General features: G+C 40.9%; 1 protein-coding gene across 21 annotated transcripts in view; it reads left to right on the forward strand.

Moving 5' to 3' along the window:
- Positions 1-366: 366 nt before the first annotated feature.
- PLEKHA5 (pleckstrin homology domain containing A5) overlaps positions 367-23,882 on the forward strand; it is a 178,869-nt gene continuing 155,353 nt past the window's right edge. For 7 of the 21 annotated variants that reach the window (XM_053406961.1, XM_053406958.1, XM_053406960.1 and 4 more), the window contains exons 1-3: positions 533-682; positions 1,010-1,086; positions 6,985-7,042. In XM_053406961.1, the coding sequence (XP_053262936.1) occupies positions 591-682; positions 1,010-1,086; positions 6,985-7,042 (227 nt within the window). In that variant the 5' untranslated portion in view covers positions 533-590. Of the gene's footprint in view, positions 683-1,009; positions 1,087-6,984; positions 7,043-23,882 lie in introns of all 21 variants that reach the window. The other 14 variants (XM_053406967.1, XM_053406969.1, XM_053406971.1 and 11 more) reach the window with 7 other exon arrangements.

The raw sequence follows: 23,882 nt of genomic DNA on the forward strand, positions 1-23,882 counted from the left end.
CCAAGCCCCTCTTCGCCCTTCCAGGAGTTTTTTAAGCAACAAGGGAGCGCGTAACTTCCGCTGGTCGCCTATAGGAGGCGCGCTGTTGGGTTTCCCCCTCCCCACTTTAATTTCAAGGCGGGGTTAAAGAATCCACGGTGGGCGGGGCTTCGCGGCGCGCGTTCGCGAGCCACTGAGTCGGCTCCGGAAGGCGGGAGGGAGAAGAGCTGAAGGGGAGAAATCGAGGAGGAGGAGGAGGAGGAGGAGGAGCGTGGCAGGAGAGCTCGGTGCTGATTGGCGGCTGATAAGCCCTCCCTCCCATGGGCTTCTCTCCTCCTCCTCCTCTCCCCCCCCCCCCGCCTTTCGCCAACTGTCTTTTCTCACTCACTCCAAGCTCGCGCCGCCGTCCAGGTGTTTTCAGCTGGCTCGCTCGCGGAGGCGCGCGCGCGGCGGCTGTGTTGACGGCGGCGGCGCGCCGCGCTCCCTCCCTCCCTCCCCCGCCCATTCCCACTGCCTCGCGCTCTTTCCTGCCCGTGCCCGCGCGCGCGCCGCTTTCGCCCCGGCTGCTACTGCCGCCGTCGCCGCCGCCGCCTCCTCCGCCGCGCTCGGACATGGCGGCGGACCTGAGCGCGGAGCGGCTGCGCTCGCTGCCCGCCTGCTGGAGCTACGGGATCAGCCGCGGCGGCCGCGTCTTCTTCATCAAGTAAGCGAGCGAGCGAGGCGGAAGCGAAGGCGGAGGGAGCGGTGGCGGCGAGGGACGCGAGGCGGGAAAGGAGGGATGCATGACCCTGAGGGGAAGAAGAAGAAGAAGAGGAGAGGAGCGGCTCCGGGGCTGCCCGCCTGCCCGGGGTGGGGGCGTCGAAGGCGGCTGTGTGGCGGCGGCGGCGGCGCTGCTGAGGCGACCCGGGGTGGTTCTGAGGGAGGGTCGTCGTGGTCGGCTTTAGGGTCCGGCCGGGGTCGGGTCACCGCCGCGCGCTCCTGCTCCTCCTCCTCCTCCTCTCACGCGCCGCCCTGTGTTTTCTCCCCTTAGCGAGGAAGCGAAAAGCACGACCTGGCTGCACCCGCTGACGGGAGAGGCGGCGATCACCGGGCACCGCCGCAGCCCAGGTAAGGAAAGAAAAAATACAAAACAGCGCAGCCCGCTCGGAAGCGGCGCTAACCCCACTTTCTCCCTCCCTTTCTCTCTCTTTCCCTCTCCCTCTCTTCTCTGTGTGTCATTCTCTTTCAGCCCCCCCCCCTTCCCGTGTCCTCACAAGCCCTCCGTGGAAAAGAGTGTAGAGATATCTTTGCAGGGAAGGTGGAATAGAGTGAGGGGAAAAAGAAAGAGGTGGAGGTGGGTTTCTCGATTTTCCTCCCCGACTTACCTGCCTAGCCCTTCTTTTCTTGCTCTCCTCTCACACGCTGTTTTTCTCCTACGCACAGACACACAGCCCCTCTCTCACACCCTGCTCTTCCTTATGTGCTTAAAACCTTCTTGTGGACTTGAAAGCTGACACTGAGTCACTCTCTGTGGCGCTTTCCCCCTCCTTTAAACATTTCGCCTGGAGGTGCTGTCAACTCCTCTCTCCATGTTTAAAAACCCTTCAACTTGGGCGAGGTGGGCTCTTCATACAAAAGCACCACAGTGAATCACCCCAATTCCCCCATGCCTGTAAATCCATCTCTTGTCCTTGGGGGGAAACTTCATACCACTTCTTGTCCCCCCTCCAAATAGAGCCACCACTGAGTCACACTTGCCACATTTTAATCCCTCCAATTTGTGGGGGGCTTCATATAAAACCACACACACATTTGAGCTTTACCTCACTCAATCCCTTCAATTTGGCATTGCAGACCCTCTTCATATAAGCCTGTCTTTGCTATCTCTTGGACCACAGTTCCAATCTTGACTCAGCCTCTGTCACTGGGTTTTCCTCTACATGTGCTTAGAAATCACTAAACTCTTACAGAACGCCTTGGCTCAATTTTCTTCTTGCTTCCAACCATAATCCAGTTTGACTTGTCTGTACCCCTCATTAACTTTACTTAACCTTTTTTCTTCTTTTGCTGTTGACTGGAGCTTTTGTCCTCATCTTCCTTGGGGAGGGGCAAAATGACAACTCATGCTCAGTGATCACTCATCTCCCCTCCCGCTTTCTTTAATAGGCCCTTTTCTGTCTCCCTGTAACCCATCTCTTTGCTCAACTGCTTCCCCATCTAATTACTCTATTCATTTACTACATGTTTCCAAAATAGAGAGAGAATTCTCTTTCACCAGAATGCTTTGGTTTAACATTCAAGCCTGGTACTAATAATTTGTTCTTCTTCCTCCACAAAAAACTCCTAATGACCGCAATGACCCACCCTTGAAAGGCACTATTTTGTGCTTCAAAATCTCTTAACTCCCTCCCTCCCTTTTCTATGACCACTTGAAAGTAGTGTACAGGTATACTATCCCATACCCTTTAAACGAAAACTAAAACCAGCTGTGCCCCCTTTCTCCAAGTACCTGCCATTTCAGTCTTTTGTGTTTTCACAGCATCTTTGGAGCTAGTTGTCTCTGACCCTTCACTTCGTACACATTATCCTACTGCCCTACTGTAACTTTCCTTCCAATGAGCCTCATAGTCTGCATTCTCAAAACTAACTGATCTCTCAGTTGTTTCCTGCCACCCCCTCCCCATGGGCCCTTTGTCTCTTCAATGACACTTCCTTAATTCCTAAATCTTCTGTTGATAGCCCAGCCTCTAGTCTAGGAAGTAAGGAGTGTACACTTCAGGCTAACTTTGAAGCTGGTCTATAGTGTGTCTGCAAAGTACAGATTTTACATCCAGTGTGAAAATGTCTGTCTTCTGCTTTTCTGGCTTGGATGAACATATTAACTCTTGGTGGGAAATGACACACAAGAGGCTCAAATGCCCTTAAGTGAAATGTGTGACACTCCTCAATAATTTTAACTCCAGCAACTCTACTTTCCCTAAGAACTGACTCGTAAACATTGTCTTTGTCCGGCTCACCTCTATTACCGTACTGTCATGCCATCCTAGTTAATTAAATTGCACTGATTCACAATACCAATTAACCCTTAATCTCACCCACCCCTAACTAGGCAGTTTTCTTTGCTATATTTCCCATTGGCCTTCCAGTCCTTCATTATCTTTGTACTCCTACGCAGTATTTATTCTCAAATGTCCAGTTTACTAATTGCCTTATTCACCCCCCCCCCCAAATATATCTTCTTCACTGACTTGTTAGCCATTGGCTATCCCTTACTGTTATTATCCTCATCTGTCATTCTGCTGTGCAAATTCTCTTTAGTAACCAACCCCATAATCCTTCTCTCTTCTTTGGGAGACTAAACCCAAACTAATCTTTTCCCACTTGGCTCCTAGATTTCAGCTTCTGAATTGCTATCCTTGCCCTTGCTCAGCTAACCTCACATCTGTTTTCTTATCAACTTAGTTGTGTTCCTCCAAAATCTAGCTACTACTCTGCTAAGCTGCAGAGAAATCGGCAGCTCTCTTAATGCATCTTCTTCAGTGGCCGCATCTCCACCCACTGGACAAGCTTTCTGAACTGCTTTAAGATCTTCAACATAGCCAGATGAAACTTTAGCAAGAAGCTGTTTCTCCCTTGTGTTGCTTCTTGAATCTATTCCTACTCCATTTGTGCTGCCCTATTCTGTTCTGCAAGTAGATAAAACAAATATAGACATTTATAAACACTTTGTGCAGTATGGCTATAGGGAAATGTTTATTTTCCTCAATTAAGGGACAGGTAATTATTCAGTATGATCCTGTGACAGTTGCCTAGCCATTCAGGGTATCTGAATGCATTGTAGGCTAATGGGAGGGAAATCATATTTAGCCAGCAGCACCCAAGTGCAGGTTGAATAATGAATCTCTCTGCAATGGTGAAATGTTTTCTGCAGTTAAAGTGTTACAAAAGTCTGCTATCAAAAATGAAATAATTGTACAAGCTTTCAGTTGTCTTGGTTGATGTATACATGCTCTTCTACCTTTTTGTCTGCCTTTTATATTATAACTGCCATGCTTCTTGGAAGGAGCTCACAGCCAATGGATTCCTCTTCTGGTACTCTGTTACAGTCGCACAGTCTGTATGCTTAAAGCTTCCTCCCTGAGCAGAACACAAAATCACCTGCTCATAGCTTTTCAGCATCATGATCTCTAGAGCTTGGCATCTAATGATGACTGCTTTGTGAAATTCATAGATAGCACTCAAGTGCATTCACCTAGAAACATTCCCTCTCAATCTAGGATAAGAGAGTGGGTGGGGAATGGTGGGACTGAGAAAGTGGGGGCAGGAGCTTGAGGAATAACTGGGGAGGAGAGGAAGGTAGAATTTGTCTCCTTTGCCATTTGTTTATCTGGAGAAGAGTAGCAGCAGAAAGAGGGATTGGCTGGAAAAGGGATTTAAAGCAAAACTTCCTGATTTGCTACGAGCTGGCACAGTATACTGGCTGTTGAGAGGTGGGTATTTAGAAATGCAGTTTTTGTTTTTCATTGGTGTAAATACCTGTTGTAGGGAAAAAGGAAAGAGAGGGCAGCCTGGAGACGTTCAGTTGGTACATCTTGTTTGCATGTTTCATATTCACACATTACATTGATCTTTCGCTTTTACTGCATGTGACCTGGGAGAAATTTTGGAGGAGAGGTTCTTGTGTTCTGTTTATCACCCTTCCTAGTCATATTTGTGGGGAATGTCTTGGAATAGTTTATAGCCAGATACATTTGGAGGCCAATGTTGAATATAGTTGCATTTCACACTTGGCATTCATTAAGTGATGTTTAAGCTTTTTCTCTCTGATCATATTTTCAATATATTCTGTTTCTACCATGCACATTGTTTCTCTGCTTCATCAATTTGCCAGTTACGCCAAAACATGTTAGCAACTTCCATGGAAAGTCAGGTTTTTTTGTTGGCTTAAAAATATTTTTAGGTAATGAACCAAACTTATTTTTTGGCAAATGGAATGCTTCATACTGCTGGCATGGTGAATTCCGAATAGTCTTATGATAATATTTGGATAACGGATCGTACTAATATACCAACCAGACCTGCTGTTCTTTTTCTTACATGGGAATGAATGTGGAAAGCTTTTTTACTCTAGCTTGTGTAATATTCCCTGATACAAGTTTGCTGTAACTACTGCTTGAAATGCCTCATATTGGCATAAAATATTTCTCCAAAAGATTGTATCTCCTATAAACATTTTGGTTACTAGACTGGTGTTGTTCTGTTTCATGCTATGTACTGCAGCTTAAAAAAGACAGGTGTTACGTATCGCTGTAAGCAAAGCCAGATGTATTAAGACAACAAAGGAAAATACAGTACTCTTGGCTAAGTGATTATTTTAGGCAGTGAAGCTTATGATTAAAAAAGCATACTATTTTTTTCTCTGGTTTTGCATTTTTCTAGTGGAAGAAGAGGACAAGCTTTGATTTTGATTCCTCTTCTTAAAAGAGCCTTTAGTGATTGATGCTCCATTGCCGACTAGAGAGAAACACCATATTTCTCTTCCTCTGCCACTGGATTAGTAGTGAGAATAAATTCTCTATAGTATTGTCTGGTCTATGAACACTTGCAAGCTCAACTTGAAGATATGGCAAGATGATGTAACTATGCTGTCATAACAAATAGCTTCTGTTGTGATTCTTACCCAGCTACCATTTTGGAAGTTCATGACAGAGTGCAATCTTGTTCTTAGAGTGACTTGTGTTCAAATATGTTACAGCTGATAGTTACATGACTACAAGTAGTGTCTAAAGTAATATGTGCATCTAAACTAGTACTGATGTATGTTACTGATGCTAGACAAAACTCCACGTGATGGAATATAAGACAAAGTCTAATGTACCAATAGTTTAAGGAATATTTGTCTAAGAGACCAATCCAAGCACAACATCTGTTGGGATGGGTGAATTAGGATCAAGTGGATCTTATTCTCAGCCAGACTATGCTGGTGTAAGTCCCTCACCCTAGCCCACCCACATCTAAGCTGGTTGATCCCAAACCAGTGTATTTTACACAAGAGATGCAGGTGGTGCTGTGGTCTAAACCACTGAGCCTCTTTGGTTTGCTGATCAGAAGGGTGGCGGTTTGAATCCGTGCGATGGGGTGAGCTCCCGTTGCTTTGTCCCAGCTTCTGCCAACCTAGCAGTTCAAAAGCATGTCAGTGCAAGTAGATAAATAGATACCGCTGCGGCGGGAAGGTAAATGGCGTTTCCGTGTGCTCTGGTTTCCATCACAGTGTTCTGCTGCAACAGAAGTGGTTTAGTCATGCTGGCCACATGACCCGGAAAGCTGTCTGTGGACAAACGCCCGGCTCCCTTGGCCTGAAAGCAAGATGAGCGCTGAACCCCATAATTGCCTTTGACTGGACTTAACCGTCCAGGGGTCTTTTACCGTACCTTACTTTACACCAGCATAAACCCTGAAAAATTAGCATGCTGGAGGAGTGGTGTGGGTGGAACTAGGTGGGGAGAGGTATAAATTAGATCCTAACTATGTTCAGCTGTGTCATATGACTTGCAGGCCAATGGAATTTACACCAGCAAAACGGTGGTACAGTCATACCTCGGGTTAAAGTAGCTTTGGGTTGAGCGTTTTCGAGTTGTGCTCTGCAGCGACGCGGAAGTAACAGAACGCTCAAAATGACGTCATGCGCAGACGCGGGTTGCGTGTGCTTCAGGATGTGAACGGCGCTCCGGAACGGATCCCATTCGCATCCAGAGGTATCACTGTATATATCAAATTCTATTTTAAAGACTTGTTTTCCCTCTGTCATATTAAAGCTGGCTCAGTTAGCAGTCGCCCCACTTCTGAGTTTGGATCTAACATATTTTATGTGGGTGTAAAGCAGAATGGCTTCCCCATACTTATTGGCTGTTTTTTGGAATTTCAACCACTAGTATGTGTACAGATAAAAGCATAGATTAAAAATGCACTTGGTTACATTCAACTGGTTCTGTCATGTGATCAAATGCTCTTTGTATTGCTTCTTAGACCTACCCACAGGCTGGGAAGAGGCCTATACATTTGAAGGTGCAAGATACTACATAAAGTAAGTAAGATTGTACATTTAAATACATTATGGAATATGCTGCTGAATCTCCGTATGGTCGTATGTCCTCTTATGGAATTATATGCTGTGCACATTGAGAGTAGTGAAATGGCTATATGCATGTGTGAAAGTATCCTGTAGAATGGGATTTTGGAATGTTAATGGCATAATTGTATGATAAAGATTTCAAGGAGGGTAGACTGGCATTTGTGACATCGTGTCTTTTTATTTTTGCAGTGCTCCTCTGAGGTAGAGTAGACTGTGAAATAGCAACTTGTCCGAGGCCACTTATGCATGCATCTCATGTTCGTAATGCTCCATAGCTGTGTGGGAACCTGATTTCACATCAAAACTTAACACTCTCACTCCTACATACCACTTAGATCATTGCTCCACTTTTAAATATATTAACATATATTGCTTACACCAAGCCATGCTTAATTCTATTTTAAACTTTCAATTTGCCAGAGGTTTCATTGTCTTTTGTTGTGATTTATACAGCTGGGGCCCTAGCTTTCAGGGATTTATAATGTTTAAAGTATTTTGAATATTCTAGACGAAAGTTGTACCCCCAAACAAAGTTAGCCTTCAAAAAAAGACAGGATAATTGTGTGGTTACTATGCGGTCGTGTTATGCTTCAGTAAACTGTGTTGAAAAATATTGGGTTGAACCCAAAAGTGTCTTCTGCTTGCAGAAGGTATCTGCTGTTCACAAAAGTGCTGTTTTTAAATATTTCATTGGAAAGATGTACAAGAAAAAAGAAACTTTATCCAAATATGTTCTTACACAAGCAGAAGCATGAGACCCATCATAGACCTTCCTATTATCACAGTTGGAACATGTTTCCCTTCCACTCACAGTTCAGTGTTTAACATCTGCTGCAGCAGAAAGATTTCCTTGCTACCAAAACAGTATTCAAAAGCATTTGGAGTTTTAGGGGGCTTTAAATCTTGTCTGGCTTAATTTGATCTACACCTCGCATTTTACAGCATGCCTCCAAGTGATAAAGTTTTTCCCACGGATCATTATATGTTTTGAGTTGTTCAGTTGGTTTGATGGGTAATATAGCTAGATATTTATGGATGAGGAAATACTTTGAAATCCCTGTCCTTGTCTGTTGCTTGTTTTAGCTCTTTAGTATGCTGCACACGTTCAAGCCACGCCTTGACCAATTTTCTAGAGCCATTTCAATTGACATTTAACCCCAGCTTTGGCATGGAAAATGCTTTGGAATGATGACCTGTGTCAGGAGAGACGCGGGGCCCTGTTAATTCTCCTTAATCTCTCAGTAGCTTTCAATACCACTGGCCATGGTATCCTTCTGGAGTGGCTACCTGAGTTGGGGTGAGCGGCAGCACTTTGCTGTGGTTCCAGATCAACTCGGATGGTTGTTTCCACAGGCTGATGCTTGGGGAGCCCAGGGAGCCTTCATTGTGTGTTTTTGCAGGGTTAGGTTTTATCTTGTATGCGATTTAACAGCTATACGAAACCGCTTAGTGGAGTCATCTGGAGTCCTGGAGTACATTGTCAGCAAGATAGTCTGAGTGCATGACATCAGCCCTGGCCCGACTTCATTGGCTACCCAGTTAGTTTCTGGGCCCAATTCAGAATGCTGGTTTTGAGCTTTAAATCCTTCTCTCCATATGAACCAACTTGGACCTTGTGATTGTTATCTGAGGCCCTTCTTCATGTGCCCCTTCTTTGGGATGTCTAGATAGTGGCAGCATGAGAACAGGCCATTTCTGTGGTGGCTCCCTGCTTGTGGAATGTCACTTCCAGAGAAGCTTCCCTGGTGCCATCATTACATAGCTTTCTCTGCTACATTTGCATTTCTTTCTTTTTTTTGCCAGACCTTTGGCTCTTATTAATCTGTGGCTTTCTTCTGGAATGTTTGATTCCTACCCCCCCCCTTTTTAAAAAAAGATTGTATTGTAAATTGTTATTTGTTTTTCTTTCATGTCTGTTTAAATTTAAGTTGCTTTGAATTACCTTAGTAAAAAAAAGCATGCAATAATTTTTAATAACAACAATAACAATGATAATGCTGCATGTCGCCTTATCTGCCTTTCACCGTGGGGAGACAGGCTTGCAATAATAGCAGAGAACAGGTCTTGTGAGGACTCTGGGAAAAGATTCTGTATAGTTTTCAGTTTTAACACCTTGGTTGGGAAGAAACATCCATTAAAATTGACTTGAAGCACAAAGACTGTGGCTCAGTGCAGGGCACATGCTTTGCATGCAGAAGGTCCCAGGTTCAGTCTTTGGCATCTCCAGGTAGGATTGGGAAGAGACTGCCTATTGACTGACAGGAGTTTGAGGTTTTCAGTGTAGATGGTATTGAACTAGAGTGACCAGTGGTCTGACTGTAGAACAGCTTCCTATGTTTTTTATTTATTTAAAAAGAATATTTATGACTAGGAAGATGAGGTAAGAAGCTATAAATGTTCAGCTTTTGTGACAAGTCTTGCGTGGAAGATAGTATTTGCAAAGCCTTGGGGTAAATCATAGCTAGCGTGCATTCATGTAGTCCCACTAATATCGTTAACTTTACAATGATTGAGTGCCACAGAGGCTGCAATTCTAACATGCATATGTTTGAACCATTGAAATCCATGGAGCTTATCTTGAAGTAATGCTTGCAGTATTGGAGTATTGGGCATAAAAGACATTTTGTAGTGGAGACTCTCTCACTTTCTCTTGAGAGTTAGATGTTCCAAACCATATTTGAGTGCTTACTAATTTCTGCCTTCATTGTGACACCAGGAGAAAGGAAGTGATGTTCCTTTAAGGCAGTTTTAAACATGTTTCTAAAGGTCTTCTAATGGTTGAAATGCAGGGTTACATGTTTAAGTACCTGAGTCTGGTTCTCATTGCTATTCTGTCCTTTTACCTGTATCTTAACAAGTGTGGGCTTGGCAAGAGAATAGTTTTTTCAACAATGCAAATGTAATCTGAGGCTGTAGTCCTGTGCACGCTTACAATTTCCAATGGTGTGACTTGCATATGAGTAAATATGCATAGGATTGTGCTGTAAATTACAGAATGCATCCTATCTTCTCCTATTTATAATTATGTTATTAACAAACACCCTTGTTTTCCTATATGCAGTGTTCTACTTCTGTACAGTTCTTATATGATGTAAAGCTTTAGCATCGACCATGGTATCCTTCTGGTGTGGCTGTCTAAGGGGTGGCTGGCACATCTTTGCAATGGTTTAGGTGGCATGGAGTACCTTCCATCAGCTTGGGTGGGTGGCCCAGCTGTGCCCCTATCTGGACAGGGATAACTTAACTTTTGTTGTCTATGCTCTAGTACCCTCGAGATTAGATTACTGTAATGTATTATATGTAGGGCTGCCTCTGAAGACTGTTTGGAAACTTCAGCTGGTGCAAACATCAGTGGTTAGGCTGCTCACTGTGACAAGGCAGTTTAAGCATATTGCACCAATTCTGGCCTGACTGCACTGACTGTCAGTTAGTTTCTGGGCCCAATTCAAAGTGCTGGTTTTGACCTATAAAGCCTTAAACAGCTCAGGTATGCAATGCTCAAAGGACTGCCTCTCCCCATGTTAATCAACCCCATATGAGGCTCACTTGGTGCCTTTCTTACATATCTTTAGGCACCAGGCGAAAACATTTCTCTATAACCAGGCCTTTAGCTGATTAACCTTCTGTGGCCTTTAAATGTATTTGTGGGAGGGAGGCTATTGGTTTGTTTTTGTTTTATTATGTATTTTGTGTTCTCATTTTGTATTTTTATGTTGTGAACTGTCCTGTGAGCTTTGGATGAAGGGCGGTATACAAATTTAATTTTAAAAAGTGCTTTTACTGCTGAAAATATTTGTTTTTAATCATTTCATCTTACAGCTTTTGTGGCATGTTAAGTACAGGATGTTATCAGAACTGCTAATTGAAAGTCGTGTTGCTGATAGTACTTGAACATCAACTTGTTCTGTTGTCACTGAAATAATTATCTAAATATTATTCCAAAGCTCAGAAAAGCATATGTTCCCCTTCTCTGCAGCACTCTTGGCAAACATGGGAATAGGGTGCTGTATGAATCTGCCTGAAAAATATGCATGTTTTGGAGAGTGCATTGTGTTTGCAATATACTATTGCCATATGAATAGCAAAACCTCACTACTGTGCCACATTAGGCTGACAGTTTATCCACTTTTGTTGGTGACATGTTCTTCATAGGCAGGTGCAAGAATGTTCTAATAGGTGGATTTGAGATAATATCTCTCGACAAGAGCTCCCCTTAATCCTTACTAGTTGAAGATTGATTTTTGCTCTGCAGCATGAATAATCAGATTCTTTATTAAATTGTAAGGGCACTTCTATGGTTTATCAAAGATGGAAGTTTACACTGGCATTAACTAATTGGGATCCTTTTCTCTCCAAGCAGCAATCTAACTATGGCCTGATTTTTACTGTTATATAGCAATGATGACAGCTTCTCCCCCTTCCCAAGCTACACTATTCTGGATCTCAGGCCATACTACTTTCCACATATCTTGTCCAATGTACTGGGATTTAACACTTTCCACGTATATTTTCCATGAGGCATGAATAATTTGGTTAAAGTTCCAACTATGATAGTTGCATAGGTACAGCTTACTATGGGGGCTCATACTACTTAACTATTTTAGATACGAAAAGGGTAAGATTGTGAACCAGGCCTTCCACCCTGCTCAGCAACTTCCTAGACACAACTACAAAAGCAGACAAGGGTCTTCCAGGGACCCTGCCCATGACATGCCTCCTGTCCTGCCCCCTGCAACATATGCAGGGATCCCAGCCTTATAACCCTGGAAGGGACCCTATGCAAAACTATGGCCAAGGGGAAAACACATGTTCACTAACTCACTCATGTACTCCATCTTCCCTGACAAAAAAGATTCTTTTGATTTCTGACTTAGAATACATGCCAGTTATTGGATCATTTGTCTGTGGAAAAGCTTCAGAAAAAATACCAATGAACTAAAGCATCAGTCGTCTTAAATCCAGGGAGGCCTTCAAGCCATTTTGGCTTGATGTGAAGTAAACACTTATTAAAAATAGATCATTTGAATCAGAATGCACTCATAGAGCTGAACATAGCTAGTCAAATGTTTATGTATTGAATATTTCAGTGTTGTTCAGCATTTGGGAAGGGGGCATTGCACTGCTGGCAAGTATCTGTGAAAAGGTTGTTCACGTGAGCAGTTCCAGAGGAAGGAGATTCCACATGTGTATACTTAGTTGGAAAGGTACTGAAAGGATGATGGAGCACATGGGTAAGAATATTGTTCCCATTTGTGCTCTGTAGGCATTTTCTTATCCATCATGTTCATAGGTGAGCTTGAGAAAGCTGGAGGGGGAGTGTGGCAGTTTTATTTTTATTTTTTAAATAATATTTATTAAAGTTTTAAAGGTGTGTGGCAGTTTTAATGGTGGGGCAGTGGTAGTATTATATAAGAGGGACCCCTTTTGCTTGCCACTCTGAGCCTTCCAAAAACTCTACAATTGCCCTCCCTCAAAACGTAGTGATGAGCAATTTGCTGTTAGCCATATAAGTAGTCTAGCTTTCTACAAACTACTGTATTTTCAACGTATCTAAGCCTATGATATTCTTATTGGGGATATAATTAAATATAATAGGCCCTTTCATTCTAAAGTTATTTTTGAGTTTAAATACATTTGTGGGATATGTTTGCTAATAGAACTGTTCACTGCTTTCCTACATGCATTCATTGAATATTTTTTCCCCTCTGGTTGTAATTGTAGCTCATTAGAGGGCTATATGAAAATGTGTGTAAGATTAGGAAACTTCATGACAATATTAAGTATAATTTCAACATGCTGGTTGAATAAGAATATTTAATGATTTTGCTTTCAGTGTACATAATATGTTATGCTCATCCATGTTTGAAATCAAGCCTTTTAAAATGTTTTTTGGTGATGCATCTAATAAGTTCTTGGTGTGCTTAATGGGTGTGTTGCTGAGAGTGGTATTGTACTTTTATGGCTTTGATTCAGTAAAACATGCTAGATAATTGAGGTTTTGAGAAAATGAACGTCAAGCATGATTTTTTTTTCTTTTTCAGATATTGGATAAGTGTTTCAAATTATATGGCGACATTTTGACTCATTTAAGAGCCTATGATTATTCATTGGGCAATGGTTATCCATATTCTTATCTGTTTTCTTCTTGGAGCTTGGTTCTGTGCTAATTACAAATGGGACTTGAGCTCCAAAACACAGACTGGTAAATAGAGTTCTGTTTGCTTTGGGTAATAAGGTTTTGTCTGAAGGTTGTGATAGCATTTTGTGTTTAATGAGCTTAGTGAAGGATTTCAAATTTTATTGTAACTTGGATTAGAAGAAGAATATAAATACTGCAATTCAATAATATGGGTTAAAAGAAAAATCTCCTGCAAAGCCTTAAAGACCAAAACAATAGTATTGGAGACTTAAACATTTTTATTTACAAGATGCTTTAAAAAAATCTTCCGCAAACACACACACACATTTCCTGCAAGCAAACAGATGTTAATTGGCAACAGTGAAGGTCAGACAGAACATGAGTGTTAAATTCATGAAAATCTTTGTTTCTAACTTGTCAGTCTTTTAGCAACCATAAATGACAGGGAGTTTGCAAACGTTGGTTTCATTGGCTTACCTCTATAGTTCATAGCCCTTTTTTCCTTGTTATCATTTTAGTTTTCACGGACATTGATGCTCTGTATAGAAAACATGTATCTTGAACCAATTGTATTTAGTTGTGTTTTGGGGTTAACAGGGAGTGACCTAAACCTTGGGTGATGTGTTTGTAGCATTTTCTCTGTGTGGTGAGGGTTTTTGTCCCACAAAACTGTACCAGACAGTGTTCCTACATTAAGCTTTTCTCTTTAAATAGTTTTAAACTTCTATGAGAAATAAGGACATGATCTCCCTGTGGCTACCAGGGACACATGTTGTAGCCAGAAAGGAAGAATTGTGGGGAGTGGCAGGTTGGCAGAATAGTGTTAGGGTGTCTACCATTTCCCCCCCTGAGCACCTTTTTTATAGAGGGCACATGAAGATTTTTGCTGCTTGTAATTGGTCTATGGGTGGGAGAGTTGCAGTTACGCTGTGGTTGTGTGACTGCAATTGCTATGAAAATAGGCTTTTGGTAAATTTGACAAGTGTTATAATACAAAATCTTCCTAGTCTGGCAATACTGCATTTCGAATCATGATCTACTCTCATTTATAATAATATTGAAAAGGTTTCATTGAAGTTGTGGTTTTAACTCTTGCATTGACTTCAAACTTAAAATGCTTCATCTATAGCATTGGACATGTGGGCTGAGATCTCGGCTGAGCTTTCAAGTTGCTATATTGTCCCACAATTCCGTTTGAGTTCAAGGAAAGTGAACTGTCTGGAATGACTTTTGCATGCCTGGCACCATATATATAGAGTTTGGAAACATAATTAACCTATCTCTTGTGGTTGAGTTGCAACATATGGTGGAGCAGGTGGCACTAGAGCCATAGTGTCATCATAATAATATTTCTTCTGTATTTTAACTTGTATGCTGTTCTGGGTTCTCCTTTTTCAACTTATTACTGCCCTGAACAAATACATAAACAAATTTCCCATCCTGATCACTCTCATGGTGGCATATGTTGTTCCACAAAGGGGAAAGAGGTCAAACATTCTGAGAAATGCTGAAAAGTTGGTTGGCATGTCAAAGAAAAATAAAGATGAAGTAAGTATAAAGGGATTGGGGATGAAGACATAACTTTTGATGGATGCAGTAACAGAATAATGAATGGTATAGTTTTTGTAAAATATGCACGGATTTATGATATGTAAAATGAACCATGGAAAGAAAAGAAGGGAAGTCATTGATATCTTAAGGATGTAAAACGAGTATTTTAAATTGTAAAACAGAAAATTCAATAAAAATTCAATAAAAAAGACATGGCTTCATCTTACTCCTACCTTGGGGTATAGGGTGGCATATAAATAAATAAATAAATATATAAAAATAAATATATAAATATATATTGAAGGACAGGGTTTATAGTTGGAGATGTTGTATAAATTGGGATGAAGAGTCAAAGGCCAGGTTGGCTAATGTATATTAGTTTAATATTGGCTTTGCTTAACAGACCCATATTGAGTTTTTCTTTAAGAGGTATTTGGCATTATTAGCTAATGATTTTTTTTTATTGAAAAAGTAACTTCATAAACTGTTTCTTTTGAATTGTTCACTTTAAACATTCGAACATAAGGTCAATTTAGTTTATTTTGAGCAAGACAGAAGTTGTTGGCAGCTAAATGAGAAGTTAAGAATAATGTTCCCCCAAACATTTTGAAAGGAAGAATCAGAAACACGCCTTAGTACACCATCTTCCACAATGCATCTAGTTTTGGGGGTGAGAAGAGAAAAGGCATAGGATAATAGTTTGTTTGACCCACATTTACCTATCTTGTTTCTTGCGTTCACTGGCAGCTGTCTGCACTTGTGAAATAAGTTGCTAATTAAAACATGGTAGCACCTTTTATTTTCCCAAGGTAGATACATCCTTAGGATGCTTTAATTATGAGCGCTTCTTGTCAAGTTCTGTTTCTTTGCTAAGTGCAGCATATAAATTTATGAGATTGCTATCCTAGATAAGGGTCTTCAACCGCTATAGTTATACAGTATAAAAGTTCTTTTACTTGGCTACTTCAGGATACACTTTGTCTCTTTCAAAAGTCCATATTATATCTGTACCTAAATACTGAATGTGTGAAATCCTTTCTTGGATTTCCCTAAGAACTTGTTTATTTTAATCTGGGATACCTTACTTGTGGATATTGTTAATGTGTAAGAGAAAATGAAGGGGTATAAACATTCAGCAAAAATGCACACCCTGCCTACTTTCTGAGGAACTAGAGACTAACAAGTCATAGTACTAAAACAATATTTTAAATTAAAACAAACCCTGTTAAGTCCATTCATAAGAAACATTTAAAAATCCTCTCCAGTAATAAATCCAATAGTGAAGCCTAAATCCAACAGTGAAGCGAAGACAGAAAAAGAGTAAGCTGAAGACCCTTTTGAAAAGCCATGTATTTACTACTTGTTTGAAATCATATGGTGGCAGGGTCTGACATGCCTCCCTTGGCAAGGCATTTGAAAGAGTGGGTGCCACCACAGAGAATGCTCTGGTTGTCATCAGCTGTGTCTCATGAGGTCAAGACATCTAGAACAGGGTCTGAGATGATGGTTGGAACATGGGCAGGGTGGGGGTGGGGAGTATGAAAGAAGACTGTTCTTAAATTGATTAACCACCCTTGAGTTTCAGAGGCAGTGCAGTACCATCAAAAACATTTTATAAATCCAAACAAATAAATTGCTCTGCCTACCAGCAGTATTCCTGTTTTGTGTGAATTAAGCCACGCCTTTTTCTGCCCCCCTCAAATCCTTCACACATATAGAACAGTGATTCAGCCTTTCAGTTGCCTTTCTAGGATAGTTAGAAATGAGACAATCAGTTGATATATAATAATAATAATAATAATAATAATAATAATAATAATAATTATAATTATAATTTATTATTTATACCCCGCCCATCTGGCTCTGTTTCCCCAGCCACTCTGGGCGGCTCCCAATCGAATTTTAAAAACACAATACAGCATTAAACATTAAAAACTTCCCTAAACAGGGCTGTCTTCAGATGTTTTTTAAAAGTAGGAAATAATAATTATAATTATATATAATTTTTTTTAAAATGATATTTATTGGAGTTTAGTAGAGAAAAGATAAAAAAGAAGCAAAAAAATACAAAGTACAGAAAAAACAAAAACAATTAAAAATAAATCCATCTTTCCATGTCTTGTCTTTCATTTACCTATTTCCCTGACCTCCTCACACCTCCCTTTTTTGTATTCCAGTTCAGTTGTTTAATTCAGCAAATCCTTTCCCTCTTTATTTTTATCTTAATTCTTTATCTTAATATATTATAACTTTACATTTTCACCTGTTAACAATCCATTTTTACATACTCCTTTATAACATTACTGCTAAAACCACTTAACTTCATTCCGACATCATTTTAACATTCATTAATTTTACAATGTTTCTGTAAATAGTCTTTAAATTTCTTCCAATCTTCTTCCACCGACTCTTCTCCCTGGTCTCAGATTCTGCCAGTCATTTCTGCCAATTCCATATAGTCCATCACCTTCATCTGCCATTCTTCCAGGGTGAGTAGATCATAATTATATATAATTATATAAAATATTAGTGTTAGTATTAGTAAGTCATCAGTGTATTGACAACTTCATAGTTCTAATCTCTGCATGAACTCTCCCAGTGGCTTCATGTTGATATTAACTAGTATGGGGAACAAGATAGAACCTTGAAGTATTCTTTAGGCCAATTTCGAAGACAGAACCTTGCAGTATTCTTTAGGCCAATTTCGAATGGGAAGAGGAGCAGCTTGCTTTGCTTTGCTATTTTATTTTATTTTATTTTACTGCCAAGATCACAGTAAAATAGAACATAAAAATACAAAATGAGAACACAAAATACATAATAAAACAAAAAAACCCCGGTAAACCCCCACCCACAAACACAATTAAAGGCTATAGAATGTTAATCAGCCAACGGCCTGGTTATAGAGAAACATTTTTGCCTCGTGCCTAAAGATATGTAATGAAGGAGCCTGGTGAGCCTCCCTGGAGAAAAGGCCCATTCTCATGCTGTCACCTTCAAGCCTCTCAAGAAGGGCCTCAGAATATGAACGCAGGGTCAAGATTGGTTCATATGGGGAGAAGCAACCCTTAAGGCATTGTGGTCGTGAGCTGTTTAAAGCTTTACAGGTCAAAATCAGCACTTTGAATTGGGCCTGGAAACTAATTGGCAGCCAGGCCTCCACCTATCCCTGTCCAGATAGGGCTCAGCTGGGCCACCAGCCAAAGGTGATGAAAGGCACTCACTGCCACTGAGTCCACCTGAGCCTCAGGCAAGGGATTCAGACGTAACCCCATCAAGAGCAGGCATCTGCCCATTTATCTGGTATAGGGAACCACCCACTAACAGTACCTCAGTCTTATCTAGATTGACCTTTAGTTTGTTGGCTTTCGTCCAGTCCATTATCCAGGCAAGACAGCAGTCCGGCACCTCCACTGCCGTACCTGCAAAAGTAAAGGAGAAGCAGAGCTGTGTGTCATCAGTATATTGCTGACAAAGTACCGGTACTCTAAAACTAGCATCACCTTTTGGGTCTCATTTTTCAGATATGAGTCAAGCCACTTCAACATTGTGCTCCAATTCCTGTCTTTTCAAGATGGCCCTTCACTACACAACTGTTTTGAGGACCAAAAATTACCGTATTTTTCGCTCTATTGGACGCAGTTTTTCCCCTCGAAAAATTGAGGGGAAATGTGTGTGCGTCCTATGGAGCAAATGCAGGCTTGTTCCATAGCCGCGCGCAACCCCTCCGGCAGGGAGAGGCTGCATGGGGCTATGGCTTCTTTAGCTTCACGCAGCCTCTCCCAGCAGGGAGAGATTGCGCGGGGCTAAAGAGGAAGCCAAAGCAGCGAGCGGGATTCATCCCGCTGGCTGCCTTGGCTTGTTCCATAGCCGCGCACAACCCCTCCGGCAGGGAGAAGTTGTGTGCAGCCTGTACGCTGCTCTTTGGGGCTGGAGGGAAAAAAGATTTTTTTTATTGATTTCCCCGTCTAAAAACTAGGTGCGCCCTATGGTCCGGTGCGCCCTATGGTGCAAAAAATACGGTAATAGTTCTTCACAGCCATAGAAAGCTCTGCTGGACAGCACTGGTGAAGAAGTAGGACTTCTTTGCCACCATTGCTACATTTGCACACTAAATGAAAGAACGTACCAGTACTTGAGTATTATTTGTGAAGAAGTCTCAGACTGCCTTACCTTTGAGTTTGAATATCTGTAGTTGCCCTTGTTTCCCTCAATTTTAGATCATACTGTGGAAATATTTTGCATGGAGAATATGCTAAATCATTTTCTTTGACCTTTCTGGTGTGTGTAAAAAGTAATACAGTATTGGGTGTAATCATCCATAATATGAAAACTAAACTCTACTCTATATAGCCAATTAAATTAATTTAAAGCTGCTTAATGTTATGAGACTGAAATTAAATTGGATTAATTGGGAAGATGCTTAAGGCACTAAAGCCAATTAATAATCTCACTTAATTTTTAAATTGCTCCATAGTTTTTCCAAGGCTGATGTTTCATTCCCAGCCTTAGTTTTAATTGTTTATTGAGTTTCTAGAAGAAGCAGATGAGTTAAGCATGACTTCTGTTCAGAAGCTGTCACTGGGAAGTGGTTTATTTCATACTATTTGAGTTTTGGTATCTAATGCTTAAGTGAGAAGAAAATGCTGTGATCAGAAATAAACAAGGCTTGATGTTGTGAGTGCTGCAAGGAATTTTCAGCCTATAACAACAACTGTGGGACAAACTAGGATTGTTGTTGTTTTTACAGACACCTGCATATCAGAAATTAATTAAAAAGTGAACAAGCAAGCACAGGAACTTTTTCATGGAAAGAAGAAAACAAGACAATATGTTTGATTTTAAAGGCTCATAAAACTTCCCTACTATCTGTTACTGTGATGGAATTTACTTGTGTTCTGTTTATGGCTTGCTGAATTTGATCAAAGACTAGATACAGTATACAGTGAGGTAGTCATTTTTCTGTATACATCAGCAGTATGCTGGTTATTCTAGCTCTCCTTGTTCATCAAATTAGCTGTGTTATCATCAAACCTGAGGCAGTATATTGTGGAATAGACAGGCTGAGCTGTCATATCAGGTGTGTTCCTGCGTGGGAGGATACCAGTGGAATTCTGATTTGTGAGTTTTTGTTTGAAACAGCTAAATCCCCACAATCGGAACTGCTATGATTCGTGCTTGGATGCTACCCAGCATCCAAGGAATGACTATTTGAATATAATTACTTGTGTGCAGCCATCCTGGAATGTGATTATCTCTCCTGTTTCTTCTTTACGTTTGGATTTGATTTCCTGGATTTCCCTCTATTTTGTTCCACCGCAGAACAATTGGGAATATAGGTTTTTGGTAGGGTTGCAGATTTTAAGATCAAGCACTGCACTGGTCCACTTTAAGAAGTAGTTTGGTTCCAGAAAACAAAATCTTAGTATGCTCAACTTTACAGGGGATGTCCTTAATTGAACAATCAAAAAGTTGTGCTAGAACAGTAAATATGAATGGTGTTGCTTTATGAGCACTGTTAAACATTGTTTTGGCAATTAGATGTTTTTATTGCAGGAAAAACCATGGATAAATTGTCCTTTTAAATATTTTGGGACAAGCCATCCAGAATTTACAAATGTTAGTATCGTAGCAGTGTATTCTAAGTCACTGTTTCACAATATGGAGTGGACTCTTCCTTGAAGGACACAAGAGACTATAATAATGAGGAATGAAGGATTTTACTTATTTATTATTTATCAGATTTGTATACTGCTTGTCATCTGATATTCACAGGGTGGTCAGCAGTTGTGTATTCTGTAGTTTTGCTGAGGTTGAGTCATTAGTTGAGCCAGCAGTCTTTTCAGTTGATCAGCAGTGCAGGGGGGAGGATTTCCCTTTCTGATTTCCCTTCTGCTGTTTCCATCACTGTGGGGCTCCCTTTCTTGCCCCTCAGACTCCAAGTTAACACATCAAATACAGATAGGTCAGTGGGGGCCCAGTGAAAGCCAACCGCTTTTGATGGGGATTTGTGGTGATGTTGAGAGGAGTCCATTCTTAAACCAAAACCATTCTTAAACCGAGGTGCACTTTCCCCAATGAGGCCTCCCTTCCACCGGTGCCCTTCCACCATTCGGATTCCCTTCCTAGACCGATGTAAAGGTCGCAAACCGGGACACTGCTTCCGGTTTTGTGAAGTTCATAAACCGAATGGTTCGTAAACAGGGCTGTTCTTAAACCGAGGTATCACTGTTCTTGGAAAAAACAATGGCAGCTTTTGCACTCCCTGTGTTGATTGGAAAAATGTAGTGTGCATTCAGAAGGAAAACCAAAGTAAGGAGCTTCATTGAATCTGGAACAACAATCAAGAATACAGATCTTCTGCTTTTTTGTTTATTCACTTAATTAGTTAGGGCCAAACTTCACTGGTTGTCATATGGTGTGCAAGTTTTAAAATAAATAAATGGCTGACAGGTTGGTGAAGCTGTATTAGGATGGTGGTGGGAGGAGCTTTAAGCTTTCCCCTCCCCACTACTGTCCCAGATAGAATGGGATGTAACTGGGATTGTGGAGTAGGCAAAGGATTAAAGCCACCTACCTTCTCCTTATGCCACAGTCCTAGTGGCTTTCACACACACCTGGCATTGGCTATTTGTGTGTGTGTTTTTAAAAAATCCCCCATGCTGACTAACCACATAACAAATATTATGTCTTGTTTGGTCCTTGGTTTGCTGTTAACAGTATTGTTGATATATATTTGGGTTTACAGAAGTATCTAGGGAGGAAGGTGAATTGCATGAGTATTGAATGTTGAAGAGTTTTCAGACTTAAACCTATTATGTTAATAAGTTACTTTCTGCATCAGTTTTCTTTTTTCTTTTTAGTTTGTATGTTTTTTTAAAAATCAAGAATTTTTTATTTTAATCATCAAATTTACAATGTGTGAATGATTATTGCTTGTCCAAATGAAAGGGGCAGGGATGTGTGTTCAGAACTTTTCTCCCCAGATGGGAAAGCAGGGTGGAACTTTCCAAATCTGTGTTGTAGTCCTCTAGTATTGGTTTACTAGAGGACCACTGATCATCCATGGAAGCCAAGCTTGTAAGTCTAAGCCAAATGTTACAAGGGCATTTGCCTTCTCCATCCTCTAGAATACTAATATATATGAATAACAAGGCTTTTTTCTGTTTCACAATTGAAAATGCCTAATTGTGCAAAACAGCAAGATGTTTTTTGTGTGCTACAAACACAGGCAAGGTTGGGGAAAAGCTGGAGAGTTAACCAGTCTGGCATGTTACCAGCTTGGCTGTGCAGCTGTCTACACATCCAGAAGGATAATGCAGTGTGTATGCTTTCAGAACTGGAAAGAACTATGTTAAATCTGTACCTTTAAACACTCTTGCCACATGGTTCTGGCGTGGCTGAAAATAATCTGTGAATAATCCGCTTTGTGCAAATGGTCAATGCTTGTAAGAGAAGTATAGCAGTATTTTAGAGGATGACATTAAAATTGTTGTGGAAACAAGTTTGAGCATTTTGTACATTTGTGTGTGTGTGTGAAGTGTATTTGTCTTCTGTTTCAAGGTATGTATTATGTGTAGTCAAATGTATAGAGTTTGCATTGAAACAAAACAAAACTGATGCTCAAAACCATTTTACCTTCTATAGGAAGTCTTCCATGACCTTTACCAGAGGGTATTCTAGAATTACATGTCTGGCAAAACATTCTAAATTGGATGCTGTGGGAAATATAATCACCTTGGTAATGAAACCCATAGAAAGTGGGTTCCACCTTGTCAATTGCAAGATGCCCAGACCTGTTTGTCAGGAAATGCCTGCTTTCCAGTGCCTCAAAGCATTCTCATTCCTTTTTAGATAACAAAAACTATTTGGCACCCCAATAAGCAGTTCACATGCTAATATTTTCTCCTCCCTTCAAGCAAGAGCCCTCCTTCCTTGTAGCTTCAAAAAAAATCACTTTCATTGAAACAGTATCATTGCTACCTTCCAGACGAAAACCACATAATAGTTCTACAGTAAGAATGGGGGGGGGGGAGGGAACCCTTCTAATAGGAAGAGTCTGACCTGGGCAGTAGGATCCTGCTGATTACTTGGATAGAAGTTTTGTTTAACCTTAAACTTTAATTGTCTTCCCTGTGACTGCTGCTGTTGCAATATATGCCATGGGTACAGATGCAATCTGCTGAGGTGTTTTTATCCAGCAGCTGCCTTAGTGGGCTTATAGATCCATTTTCCTGACTCTACATGAGTACTTGCATTTATTTTTGGTGATTCGCAGTTTCTCATCTCAAAGATGGGTTAACCATCTGTGTTGGTTAGGTGTGGGTTTTTTGTTTGTTACTGAAGTGGTTCTGGCAAGTGAAATAGTTCTGATCATTTAACAAAACTGGAATCCTTTTCCTCTGTAAAACATGGCTGTGTGAATGTGTGATGAATGGTAAGGGGAGGGAGCCTGTTGCCTTGAATTCTGGTGCTTCTCCTAGCAACCATTGTGAATTACAGTGCATATACATTTGCAAAGGCGGTACAATGCACTGGTTTACAGAGCTCTTGAAAGAAAAACAATATACTGTACCGAGGGACCTGCCACAAACAATGTTTATATACTTTGCTTTTTTTACAATAAGGGTAATTACTTTCAGTCTCTGTTTATTTTAATTATCATTAGGTGATTAATATCTCATAGCTAGCTTAGTTTACATGCAGCTAAAATAATGAGCACTAGAAATATTTAATTTTGTCTCATGAGTCAGCCGTAAGTTAAAACAGCACAATTTACAATAAGCTTCTTGTTTGGCTCTGTCCAAGTCCTAAAGTATTAAATACTAAAGTGATCTCACCACATTCCCAACCCACTTTAGCAAAGTGGGTTGGACTAGATGACTCTTGGGATCGTTTCCAACTCTGAGATTCTGTGATTCTATGAACTTGGACATAAACAGCACAGTAGAAACAAAACAGTAGGCAGTGGTGAAAGGCAGAACAGGTGGTGTCAAGGCTGCAGGTGCACAAGGCACATAAGGACAAACCACACAGGAAGAGAAAAGGATAGTCTCAATTTTCCCTACCTAAAACCTAAGCCAGATAGCAAGCTTCACTGGA

This window comes from Podarcis raffonei, chromosome 10 (genome assembly GCF_027172205.1).
Source record: "Podarcis raffonei isolate rPodRaf1 chromosome 10, rPodRaf1.pri, whole genome shotgun sequence".
Lineage (NCBI taxonomy): Eukaryota > Metazoa > Chordata > Lepidosauria > Squamata > Lacertidae > Podarcis > Podarcis raffonei.